At 34.2% G+C, this 12,545-nt stretch overlaps 2 protein-coding genes across 7 annotated transcripts in view; one reads left to right on the forward strand and one right to left on the reverse strand.

Annotated features, from left to right (window-relative positions):
- LOC124359487 (diuretic hormone class 2) overlaps positions 1–3,898 on the reverse strand; it is a 175,945-nt gene extending 172,047 nt beyond the window's left edge. Inside the window, exon 1 of the mRNA XM_046812250.1 lies at positions 3,800–3,898. The gene's annotated coding sequence lies outside the window, so the exon portion shown is untranslated. The remainder of the gene's footprint in view (positions 1–3,799) is intronic.
- A 4,971-nt stretch (positions 3,899–8,869) lies between these two features.
- Positions 8,870–12,545, forward strand: part of LOC124359488 (transmembrane protein KIAA1109 homolog) — a 227,975-nt gene continuing 224,299 nt past the window's right edge. For all 6 annotated transcript variants that reach the window (XM_046812256.1, XM_046812252.1, XM_046812254.1 and 3 more), the window contains exon 1: positions 8,870–9,151. In XM_046812256.1, the coding sequence (XP_046668212.1) occupies positions 9,133–9,151 (19 nt within the window). In that variant the 5' untranslated portion in view covers positions 8,870–9,132. The remainder of the gene's footprint in view (positions 9,152–12,545) is intronic.

The following is a 12,545-nucleotide window of genomic DNA, read 5'->3' on the forward strand; positions in this document are numbered from 1 at the left end:
GTTTACCTAAGCGTACAGTCTAAGATGAATGATCCAATTCTGTCAACCCAAACTTAAACTCAACTTCAGCTTCACCATAGGAAAGCAGAAAAGGTCATGATCCAATTAAAAAATAACACCTCAATCAGCACATTACAGTGAATTTGGAAAAGTGTTTCAATTACCTAAGTAACTCGCAGTAGCCTGTGATATTTAAGACAACTGTCATGTTACAACTTAAACATTACCGTAACTGACACAAATTATGGAATGATGTGCCTATGGAATGAGGGACAGTCTGGTAGAGAAGGAAACCAGATGGCTTCTTGTATCTTGCATCCAATAAATTCTAGTGTTCTAGCCACTTCCAAAAAGAAACTCGTCATTTCGAGTGAAAACTGTGGAGGTCATATCAAGAATCGTAGGTTCATTTTTCATACATTTTCCTGGTAAACGTAGCCTTGTTTGAGTCGGTTGAACTTAAGTTTCTAGTATTTGGGCAATGTTTCTCTGTAGCCGATCGTAACTTTGCTCTAATTGAAAAAGAGCTAAATTAGATACAATGGAAGTCATTGAAGATGTCAAAAAGGTAATTATTGAAGCAAGACTGTGTGCTAAACATGTCAGATTAGTTCTTTGAGTGAACAAAGTGGTTAAACCGTTTATCAACACACCAGAGATTGTGTCGTACAAAATTAATTTTAAAGACCTACGCAGTTTGGTAATGAAAATGTGTGTGCTATGTTTTTATAAATGGCAAAACAGTGGAGGTCATTTCAAAGGTGGAATTAGAAATTTACAAGAGACGGTTACATTGACGGCTGCCTAAAAAGAAGACCTCCGTAAAATGATTGACTATGTTGATGAAAACAACAAAAACTTTAATCGAGAACTATGCCTATTACTAAAAGCAAGTATTCAGTATGAACTCTTTCATTGAAGTAACATGTCTTATGTCTTTAAATTTTATGGCACGTAGATCTGTTAGCTTGAAACATATGTGTTGGACTTAGGTTTTTCTTAAATATGATGGAATTCATGTAATTTAGGCTTAGTTTCTCTGCCCCGTTTGGCCTGAGAAACAAACAACTAACTCAACCGTGTCATTTACTTGTAGAACGGTCATGCAAATATTTATTACAGTCCATTCAAACTACAAAGTCATTAATTGAAGTTGAAATGGTTTGACCTTAAAATTCTGCCTCGTATGTTTAAAATATTGTTGAATTCTTGGTAAGTACTTTTTTTGTAGAATATTATGCCAATTTTGACTAAAATTCATCGATAACGTCTAGCATAATTGTTTATAATTTGGTTTTAACCGTAGAGGTTCGTTCTTTTGTCTCAAAAAGCGCACCGGAAACCCATTCTGCATGAAAATAATTTTAATATTTATTACATAGAACAATCATTTCAATTTTGGTTCAATCCATCCAACTACAAGATGTCTTTAATAGTTATGTAGGCTACAAAAAGGTCTTGGGTCCTGGGGCTGTTCTTCCTACGGTATGATAGGCCTCAACAGCAAACTTGACCTTACTATTCACTTGTAAAGGGTGATTTTTTTATTGGTGTGGTTTTTAAGTTGGCGCCACTATTAAACACAACAATTAAATTTGAATAAAACAGCTGATCTTTGTTTATTATCTTATGTCATTTCGGTATTTGTATTTTCTAGTGCGTATTATTGTATAGTAACCATGAAGAGACTTATAAAAGAAGAGCGTTTGCGAATAGTGCAAATTTATTTTGAAAACCGCAGTTCAGTTCGGGCAACTTACCGAGCTCTTCGTCCGATTTACGGACCTCATAATCGTCCATCAGAGTCAGGTATTCGAGCTTTGGTTAATCGTTTTCGTAATACCCACACTCTTGTTGACAAGCATCGGCAGAGACGCCGCACAGTAAGGACCGAAGAGGCTGTTGATGCTGTTGCTCATAGTGTTGAAGAGGATCCAAGTGTCTCGATTCGTCATCGTGCGCAGCAATTAACGATCTGCTACTCAACTCTATGGAATATTTTACGGAAGGATCTACGCCTATATCCATACAAGATTCAGTTGGTGCAAGAACTGAAACGATTAGACTATCGCAAGCGTCTTGATTTCGTTGAATGGGCTCAACATAAGATAACACGTGACCCAGCTTTCGCAGGCAATATTTTTTTCAGTGATGAGGCTCATTTCTGGTTATGCGGCTTTGTCAACAAACAGAATTGTCGGATTTGGAGTGATGAAAACCCAAAAGAATTTGTTGGTATGCCCCTTCATCCACAAAAACTTACCGTTTGGTGCGCCATTTGGGCAGGTGGTGTTATTGGCCCTTATTTTTTTTAAGACAATTCTGGCCAGACTGTTACGGTAAATGGTCAACGCTATCGGGCAAAGTTACGGGACTTTTTCTTTCCTCAGCTAAACGAACTTGAAGTGGATTTAGAAAATGTCTAGTTCCAACAAGACGGCGCGACGTGCCACACGGCAAACGACACAATTGGCCTCTTGGCAGAAACATTTGGTGAACGTATCATCTCATTTAGAGGTAGTGTCAACTGGCCCCCACGGTCGTGTGATATCACGCCAACAGACTACTTTCTGCGGGGATATGTTAAGTCTCAAGTATACGCTGAGAAGCCACAAACTTTAAATGACTTGGAAGCTAACATTCGTCGAGTTATTGGCGGAATTCAACCACAGCTGCTGGAAAGAGTATTCGAAAATTGGACTTCTCGATTGGGCTTTCTACGCGAACGAAATGGAGCCCATATGCCAGAAATCATTTTTAAACGTTAATGTCATGACACTGTAGTTCAAATAAATGCATTTTTATGTCAATGCAGGTTGTTTTTAAATTTTTATTTAGTTTTAAAAACCGCACCAATAAAAAAATCACCCTTTACAACGTTCATACCAAGTTGCTTAAATATGCGTTAGGAATACGACCGTAATTGTGATGATCCAATATATTGAATTATATTAGAAACGAAAGTCATAATTTCCAGCCAAATTATGTTTATGCGATTAGCCCGTAATAAACCAGTGTAATCATAAAGACACAGTAGTATGTCCCATATGTGGTCTATGCACCGATCTACTTTGTATTATATTATTTGTTACAATATAAGCGTGACATTAGGTCTACGCGTGACTATGAAATTATCATAAAGCCGAGTCAATCCATTTAATAACATCTAAGCAAAAACTTTGGTCCAATTATTGTTGTCTCTAATTGTTAAAATATGTTATAAATGTACAATTCAAATTAAAAACCTTATTTTCAGTAACGAACACATAAGAATTTCTTTTTTATATGTTTTACGAATAAGTTATAAGAAGTGAGCCTTTTCCTATTTCAGTCCAATTACTAAAACAGTAATTTGACACAGTACTGTTGTAAAACAGTAAGCTTTGAGATTAGCCATCAAAATAAATGTTTTAATACATTTGTTAAAAACATTATTTATTTATTTGAAATGAACGTCATACATTTTTAATATCATTACTTTTATAGACAATTTTTAGTTTCCAAAATGAGAGTGGTTATTTTAATCTAAAACTTATTTATATATTATACATAAGAAATTACGGAATAGCCTCAAAATTACATGAAATAGTTTTTGGAGGAAAAATCTGTTTAGTTACATTATTTAAATAAACCATACATCGCTTAAGGCGAGCTTTTTAAATTCAACTTTTATGCCAGAAGAACGCATTTCAATAACTTTTTTGTACCTTATTAAACTTAGGGCTTATTTCAGTTAACGTGTCTATGTGTTAAGAAATAAATACATTTAATAGAGGGATTACAAAATTATTAGACTTACCTTGTTTCAGAACCAACAGAGCCTCCAGTCTAACGATTAACGTAAGCAACCACCAGACAAGTAGATGCACGTTTTCTCATGAACCTGACATGAGTCGAGTGAGTGACGTTATCTAAGCACTTAGAGTTCACTAGCGTAATCTAACTGCAGGCCTTCTATTATCTATCCTTTGTAAAAAACCATCTGAACTAAAAACAGTTATTATTTAAAATAGGTTAAGGTAATCAGTGTGTTTTTGTATCCTAAATATTAACTAGCCTTAGAATAAAACCAGTCTAAAATGTTTATTGTAATTTAAACTATGGAAAATACTTATTTGGTCATTCCAACACACATCTATCTATATATATATAAATGAATGTTTGTATGTTTGTCCTTTATGGAATCGTGAACTATTGGACCGATCATGATGAAAATTTGTACGTATATGTATTTTTCCACGGAGAAGGTTTATAAGCTATGCCCATCCCTTTCCCGATTCAGGATTCCACCCCACTGGTTACAGAAATACCCATAAGAAATGCATTGCAGCAAACATATGTTAACGTCTTTTCAAATTTTTAATCAGCTGTTCTTTGTAAACATATATTACACTTATAGTTTTAAAGCATAGAGTAAGCTTAAGAGAAACGACAAATTTTGTTTAAACTGTTTTTGCAATCACTGTTAAACATAGACTTTACTATCCAGATAATACAATTCAAATTTGACGTAAAAATTCACCTTTAACTGCAATATTTATTTAATATAAACCATGCTCATGCTTGATCAGAAGAGTAATGCAGATATCATAATTACTATCTTACGTTGGCTACAAATATAAAGAATGTTATAAAATCAACCTTAGTTGTTTTTTTTGACAGAAGTATGGTTCTCAAAACTCCGTGTGTACATATTCTCTCGATCGAGACAACAAAGCAAGCTCAATCGTGGCATCGGAGATATAACTAATTTAATCTAAAATTTATTATAGTAAAAAAAAAAATTACTAAGTAATATAAGGACTTCGGTTCTTAAGATTTGCGTGCGAAGCCGTGGGTAACAGCTAGATAGAGGCAGGAATATGGTACATACCTTCATAATACGCCCAAGAGGCTCACGATGGAACGACTATCAATTATCTCAGCAATGTTTAGAATGTGATAGAAAAAGAATAAGTGAATATAGTGTACTGTTTTCAACGGGAAATTGCGTGCGAAGCCGCGGGCAACTTTTGCAAAAAATTATTGAAATGCGCAGCAAAGCGCGCCGGGCCCGCTAGTTCAATATAATGAAATAATGAATTTGCAAATTATCATGGTAAGGATAGAAACTTAAACACGCGATCATAGTTTGTTTGTAGTGAACTGAAAAAGGATAATTTAGAGGAATCTCTTGAAACCACATATTAAGCTCGGGAGCTTATCATACGAATACGTTGTGGGAGTCATAATATCAGCTTTCTGATCTCTAACCGATACGAAATTAAGCTAAAAGAAACATTGAAACCTCTCATGTCGAGGATATTCCTTCTTTATACACTAATAACATAAACATTAGTGATTAATCGACTGATATTTTATTCAAAATACAAGATATATTACGACTCGTATTATGTGTGTTGCACGTACTGATCACTGCTCATATGACACAGCTATGTAAAATAATCCGCCAACAATGAGAAGCACAAACAAACGTTGAAGAAAAGTTCAATTTAATTGAGAGGAACATGTTGGCCATCGAAGTAAGAAATGATTTTATTTACATACATAATGCAAATATACTTTTGAGTCATATAATACACTGCATATTACTTAATTTAATAGCTATTAAAAAAACACATACCGCGTAATATATGTATACGTTTAGTTATAAAGAAATTATAATTATAAAGAAAATTATGGATGCATGATGCTTTTGGTGTCCAGTTTGGCTCACGAGCTGGAAGTATCTTGGAGACGACGGCATAGCCCATAGGCCGGCAGCTTTGATACATTTCTTGCCGCGAGCTTCAAACGCTTCAAAACGATTCCATAGTACTTGTCCAAGTAGCTGAGGAACATTTAACAGATAGGCTGGAATCAAAGAATGAACAGGGTCCCAGAGGCTGGAAGGCGCTGGAAAATAAATTTTCCCCTCAGGGGTCTGGTGGAACTAATTCTAGCTACATATCCTTGGTGGTTCATTACCACTGGGATTTATAATGATCGTTTTCATACTAACAATATAAATCTACTTCTTTGGTCAGTAAGCCAATGTTCTCGTTTTCTATGTGCGAGAAAACCAATACATTTTATTACAGTTTATTATTATTCTTTAGTAATTTGCTGTTAATCTCATAACAACAGACAATGCGACGGTTGGTAACCAAATCGTTAACAGTGAAAAGCATTTGTAACGAACGTTGTGATACAACTTTAGGTGGAATACGAACCTTGGAGATTCCAGTCTTGACTATTGGAAGACTTTTTTAATGCAGCTAATGCCAAATCGTTAACAGTGAAAAGCACTTGTAACCAACGTTGTGATACAACTTTTGGTGGAATACGAACCTTGGAGATTCCAGTCTTGACTATTGGAAGACTTTTTTAATGCAGCTAATGCCAAATCGTTAACAGTGAAAAGCACTTGTAACCAACGTTGTGATACAACTTTAGGTGGAATACGAACCTTGGAGATTCCAGTCTTGACTATTGGAAGACTTTTTTAATCCAGCTAATGCCAAATTCCACATCTTTACTATCTCCTCGAAAATTCCACATAAAGTTTCATGCTTTAGAAGTGGAGATATGTCGTCTAATCAGTGGCGATGCCAAATGTTACAGAACACCCGATCTAGTATCTAGATCTAGTTCTTATCCATTCCTTCCAATCATCCACCAGTCACTCCCGCACTGTAAAACGATATAAGCTACATTAATTTTCACCTCTCGCACAAAGGACCAAGCGATAAACTAACATAAGTACATTTAACATATTTTTACTTTGTGTATTTTTTATTTATAACGAGATTTATTCAATAATCCTCTGTTAGTTCTAATGTTTGCATTATTAAACATGAAAATAAAAATCAGTCTTTGGATTAGGTCTATTTATTTCCATCATACTATAGATAATAATAAAAATAATAATTATTAACAGAGAAAAGTAACATAAAACTTGTTGACTCAAAAAAGTAAATTGCTTTATCAAAACACATGTTTGATTTCATGCAAAGCACTGCCGTACAAACAGATCAAATGCTTGTTTGAAAATGACTTCATAACAGGTATTAAAGTTTTTGAACACATGAAAATAGTACTTGTTACAACTCGATAATATGGTTAATTTGTCTGACCTATTTCTTTAATTGTGAGTTTGTGACTATTTATTTTAGCTGTTAAAGAATCGTGCAATGACGTATTTACATTATTGTTCCACACTACTGAGGAGTTCTCTGAATCGAAGAGTGCTGAGAACTTTCAGCCTCGCAAATGATTTCCGTCTTTGTGAATACTCCAGTTACAACTGTGCCCCTGAGATTTTGCGGAATCGCTTAGAAACTACCTGTTCTCGGGGACAGCACCGCGGTGCCGATACTGCATAGAGGTTAGTGTGCAAGCTCTAACGCTTTCTAATGTCCAGTAAACCCTTATACGGATTTTGGATGGTACCTGCCGGGCAAAAATTTGCCTCGTGTAGAAGACGCTTTTTAACGAACAGGTGCCGAAAAATTAACACATTCTGTTCAATGAAATTAGTGTTAAAAATTAAAGTTTTTAACAGTGGTTTACAAAACTGACTTTACAAATGACTTTATTTGCCTCGTGTAGAAGACGCTTTTTAATGAGCAGGTGCCGGAAAACTTACATATTCTGTTCAATGAAATTGGTGTTAAAAATTAAAGTTTTTAACAGTGGTTTACAAATGACTTTAATTATTCGTAACGTGACTAAACCTTTCTAATCGCCTGGCCAAGAATAAATTGTATTGTGGTAATTTGAAAATAACTTTAATTCGCATGGCTATATATTACAAACAACTCAATATAGTTGTTGACCACATTGTTGTAAAAATATTACAACAATGTGGTCTTAAAATCAAATCAAGTGTTCTCGAGATACAAATGTTCAAAGTTGCAGTTTGGTCGAGTAACGCCAAAACCACCTTTTCTGGTGCTATCGAAATAATATTTAAGCTATTTTTAGTAAATTCTTTGCTTTACATTAACGCAGAAAGAAACCATCTAACTTACAATGTAACCTCTGTTATTGTAGCTTTACTAGTTAGTTCCTGATTAATGTTCAAACTTGGTTATCTATACTTTGTATGCAAGTGTGGTAAAGCGGTATGCAGTGTGATTTCGATAGACTCACTCTAGATTATAGAACACTGTTCTGTTGATATGCACAAACCTATGTAAGTTAAGGTGCACCACTCTAATTCAGACAACCTTATAATATCCTTATATTATTCTAAAACAAAATTAATTATGGAATTTAAGATGGATTGTATTTGTTTTTTAAAGAAAATAATTGATATTTGAAGAATTTAAAACATTTAGAGATTTTCAAAGTATTTTGTGAAGATTTTTCTGTAACTTTCAAAAATTCAAGTAGGTGAAAATTAACCAAATTTATTATACATCGGGGAATACCAATAACTATTTCCGAATGTTTTGGATGAGGAACGATTAAAAATCATCGCCCGTTTTATAAGAATTATTGTAGGACGGTGTCCAAAATTTAGGTGTAAACAGTAACACTAGTAGATGGAAGAGAAGTAAGGATAAGAAGGAAACATGAACCAAATAGCACGAACAGTTCACTACAAGGCCCTTGTCTGCCTTTTGAAGGTAGTCAAAAACATCTCGTTACATACTTAGATTGCTGAAGAATATTTTAAATATGAAGTGAAGTTTTCTTTTGAGTAGAGAAACTGCTATTAATGTTATGAGATATTTTACATATGACATACATGTAAAGTGGTTTGATTTGTGTGAACAATGTACAGTATGTTTACTTTGCTATAGCTTTTAGCTTGTTAAATTGTGTTGGCTACACTGATAGCATATGATTATTGTAGAGTCGCTATCATATGTTTTCACAACATATCGGGACTAACTTCAACTTAACTTGGTGTACATGAAGCAGACACGAATAGAAGACAAGAAGATGTTGTTTTTAATCTGTCATTCCTAATTATGTTGCTGATTAGATGTCGGGGAGTAATATTTGAATAGTTGTAGGGTGTGGTGAGATATGTTCTGAAGTGCTGAGGAGAAGTTTTTACACATCGAGATTCAATAACGGTTTTGTGTTTAAATAAGTTACGAGTTTGAAATAAGAATATCAAAGTATCTTAACTTATTCAACATGACAAATTCTACCGCTGGTAAGTTTCCACACTAGCTAGCTAAATGGCAACAACAATAATAATATACTTGTTGAATATTTGTCCCTTTGATTACTCATGATCTATGCCTTGACTAATTCTGAAGTCTTTATATCTAGGATTTCTGTTTTTCTTTGTTTTCTGTGTACAAATGATAAGCTTAGCCTATTTTTACTCCTAGTCATAATAGCCTAAGTATTCTAGAGCTAGAACAAATGAAAAGCCAAGGTGCAGCCCTAATCACAGAGGAATCATAACAGAGTATCCGACATGTTGGGCGATGTACTAAACGTAAAGAATGTCCTGGGACTATCTAGGGGGAGACTTTAATAAGCAGCCTACACTTGTTATCCGGTTGTTTTTATCTAACAATCCGGTGTATTATCCAACTCCATTGTACACAATAAGAGTTATAATAAATTACTGTAACAAGAAGAATCTCGTACATTACAGTTTTAAAAATATAAGTTTAAACCTAACATTACAAAACAACAAAACCAAGCATGGCCTAGACTTAGATATTAAAGAAACCTTATAATAATTACCTTGCCCTGATTGATATCAGTGAGTAACCGCTTTTGTGAAATGGAGGAAAGAATTCTCCCCATGGGTTACCAGAGCCAAACCCACATGTTAAAGCCAAAAATTCCTACTAGGAGTCAACCCCACATGTTGAAGCTACTAAAGTAATCTCGTCACTTGTGAGAAATATCTCACATATATTCCTCATTTTCATCGCCATTTTCTAATTCTCAAAATATTAGTTATTTCCTGTTGTTTATTGAAGTTGAAATCATATGCTAAGTTACATAAATTGTAATATCGAATTATTCCTTCGGATAAAAACATCGAACGACTCGATAAAAACAACCGAATAATGAATGTAGGCCGCTTATTAAAGTCTACCCCTATCTAATCTATAGTGAACGAATAAAAAATACACTGTGATTTAACAAACACCCAGTAAAGTAAAAATGTTGATATTTAATATCCTTAATGACAATGAGTTCAGAGTTTTAACCTAATCAACAATTCATTTTTCGGGTAGGGTACGATAAGCGGACCCGGTTTTTTATATCAAAGAAGGTAATCATCAATACCTAGTATTCGCATCTCAAATGCTAGTCTACCAATCAATATAAAAGTTTATATAGTCTTCAATAACAATCATATGTTTCAAATTAAAATATGAATTTAAGGTACTTTGGGATTATACCGACCACACCAGTATGAAGAACACAAAAATATAAATTTATAGAAACAAACATAATAGAACGAAAAAACAACTCTTCAATTACAAAATTACAAACTTACAAGCATTTCCAGGTATTGTGATCGGTATTGTTGTCGCTGTTATCTTATCATTCTCGAGAATCCTGATTACGGCAGGCCGCGCGGCATCACGTGATTTGCACGGTACATCATTGCCTTTCCATTACAATTCAATTTATATTTCTGATTAGCCCCTCTAGAATTTGATATTTTACTGATAGGTACTATCTCGAGGGATGTTTTTCTTTCGTCGACATCAGCGCGGGGCAGCACCGAAGGTGCTGCCGAAGCCCGCGCTGATGGCCGGAGGCACTCGCATTTTGGGTGGCGGAATGTGATCAAGAATAAAAACAAGTTTTGAGTGTTTTTTTAATAAAAAGTTTAGTTTGGTAAATGTTTGTTTTTGTTGAATTTTTGTGTTTGGAGAAATGTAGAGGTAAAACACGGAAGTACAACAAAGCGATGCACCAGCTGAACGGGCGGCGAGACTCTGCAATCACGTTATCTACTAGACGCTCGACTTTGACCTCTGTCTGAGGATGGGGAGGTGTTTGCGATAAGACAATTCCTGTTTTATATTGACGAAATATTGTTCTACGCTAATCTAGTAATCAGTAGAAACGAAATGTGAAATAACGATTCATGTCTGGGTGTGGTCGGTATAATCCCAAAGTACCTTTGTTTTTGTTGAATTATTGTGTTTGGAGAAATGTAGAGGTAAAACACGGAAATACAACAAAGCGACGCACCAGCTGAACGGGCGGCGAGACTCTGCAATCACATTATCTACTAGAGCGCTCGACTTTGACCTCTGTCTGAGGATGGGGAGGGGTTTGCAATAAGACAATTCTTGTTTTTTATTGACAAAAAATTGTTCTACGCTAATCTAGTAATCAGTAGAAGCAAAATGTCAAATAACGATTCATGTCTGGGTGTGGTCGGTATAATCCCAAAGTACCGAATTTAATATTTACAGTGATCAAACGAATTATTGTAACCAAAATAGGAAAACTGAAGACGACCATATTTGCTCCTCTCTATTAGGTTTTTCGGTATGAGTCCAATATGTTGAAGCCACAAAAAACATGTCTTATCATATTTCAAAGCAATGTCGTGTAGTTTTCTAAAATTGAATGCCATTTTTAATAATCAAATGTTACTTAAGTAACATTTAAATATTACCATACATGTATTATTTGAAAGTGTTTACAGCTGTTTATATAGATTATTTAAGTTAATTGTTCAAAATAATTAATCAGTATCGATTGATTATATCGATGGTTATGATTAAGTAATATCGTTTGCCAATTTCGATATAAAAAACTGGGTCCGCTTATCGTACCCTGCCCCATTTTTCAGTAGGCTACACTGATATACAGGCCTATGAAAATCTTATCAATGTTAAAAATGATATTTGTATAAATTTAGCACTGCCATGAAATTTTCACATAGCAAGGAACTTTTTTATATAATGGACAGAGAAGCTGAGTATGTACTAAAGTTTTAGATGAAGAAGTTAAAATAAATTTTATTCCAAACTATTTTTCTATTACACCTAGATTAGCCAGATTTAAAAATTATATGCAGGTGTCCTGAGGGAGTTTTTCAGCTCAAAGAGTAAAGTGGTGTGTGGCACTAATGTGAGTCGTACATCATTGCCACTATGTTAGGTTGATTGCCAGCTCTCTGTGGATTTCAATTCACAAATAAGCATCGCCGCTCTGTGGTATAATTTCTCAAAGGTATATATGTAGGATACAATCTACATGCATGCATCTTATCATGAACCACTGTTGTCAGCATTGTACAGTACTGGTTACAATTTCTTAAGCAATAGAATTGTACATATGCAACATTTATATTAATTTAAATAACAAATTAGATCTTCAGTCAATAAACTTTTACTAACATTTAGTATTTAGGCCTATGTTTTGACTGCAGTTCCATAAGAGGTTGGGTAAACAATCGATTATCAATATCATTAATAGTTTAGGAATTCAAATGAAAATATCAATATTATCAAATTAAACAATTGATTGCTATTTTCTTTTGTTTAAAAATTAATAATATTGAATATTGCGGATGTTATAAATTTCCGTTTCATTTGTGAAAATGTCATAAG

This window comes from Homalodisca vitripennis, chromosome 4 (genome assembly GCF_021130785.1).
Source record: "Homalodisca vitripennis isolate AUS2020 chromosome 4, UT_GWSS_2.1, whole genome shotgun sequence".
Lineage (NCBI taxonomy): Eukaryota > Metazoa > Arthropoda > Insecta > Hemiptera > Cicadellidae > Homalodisca > Homalodisca vitripennis.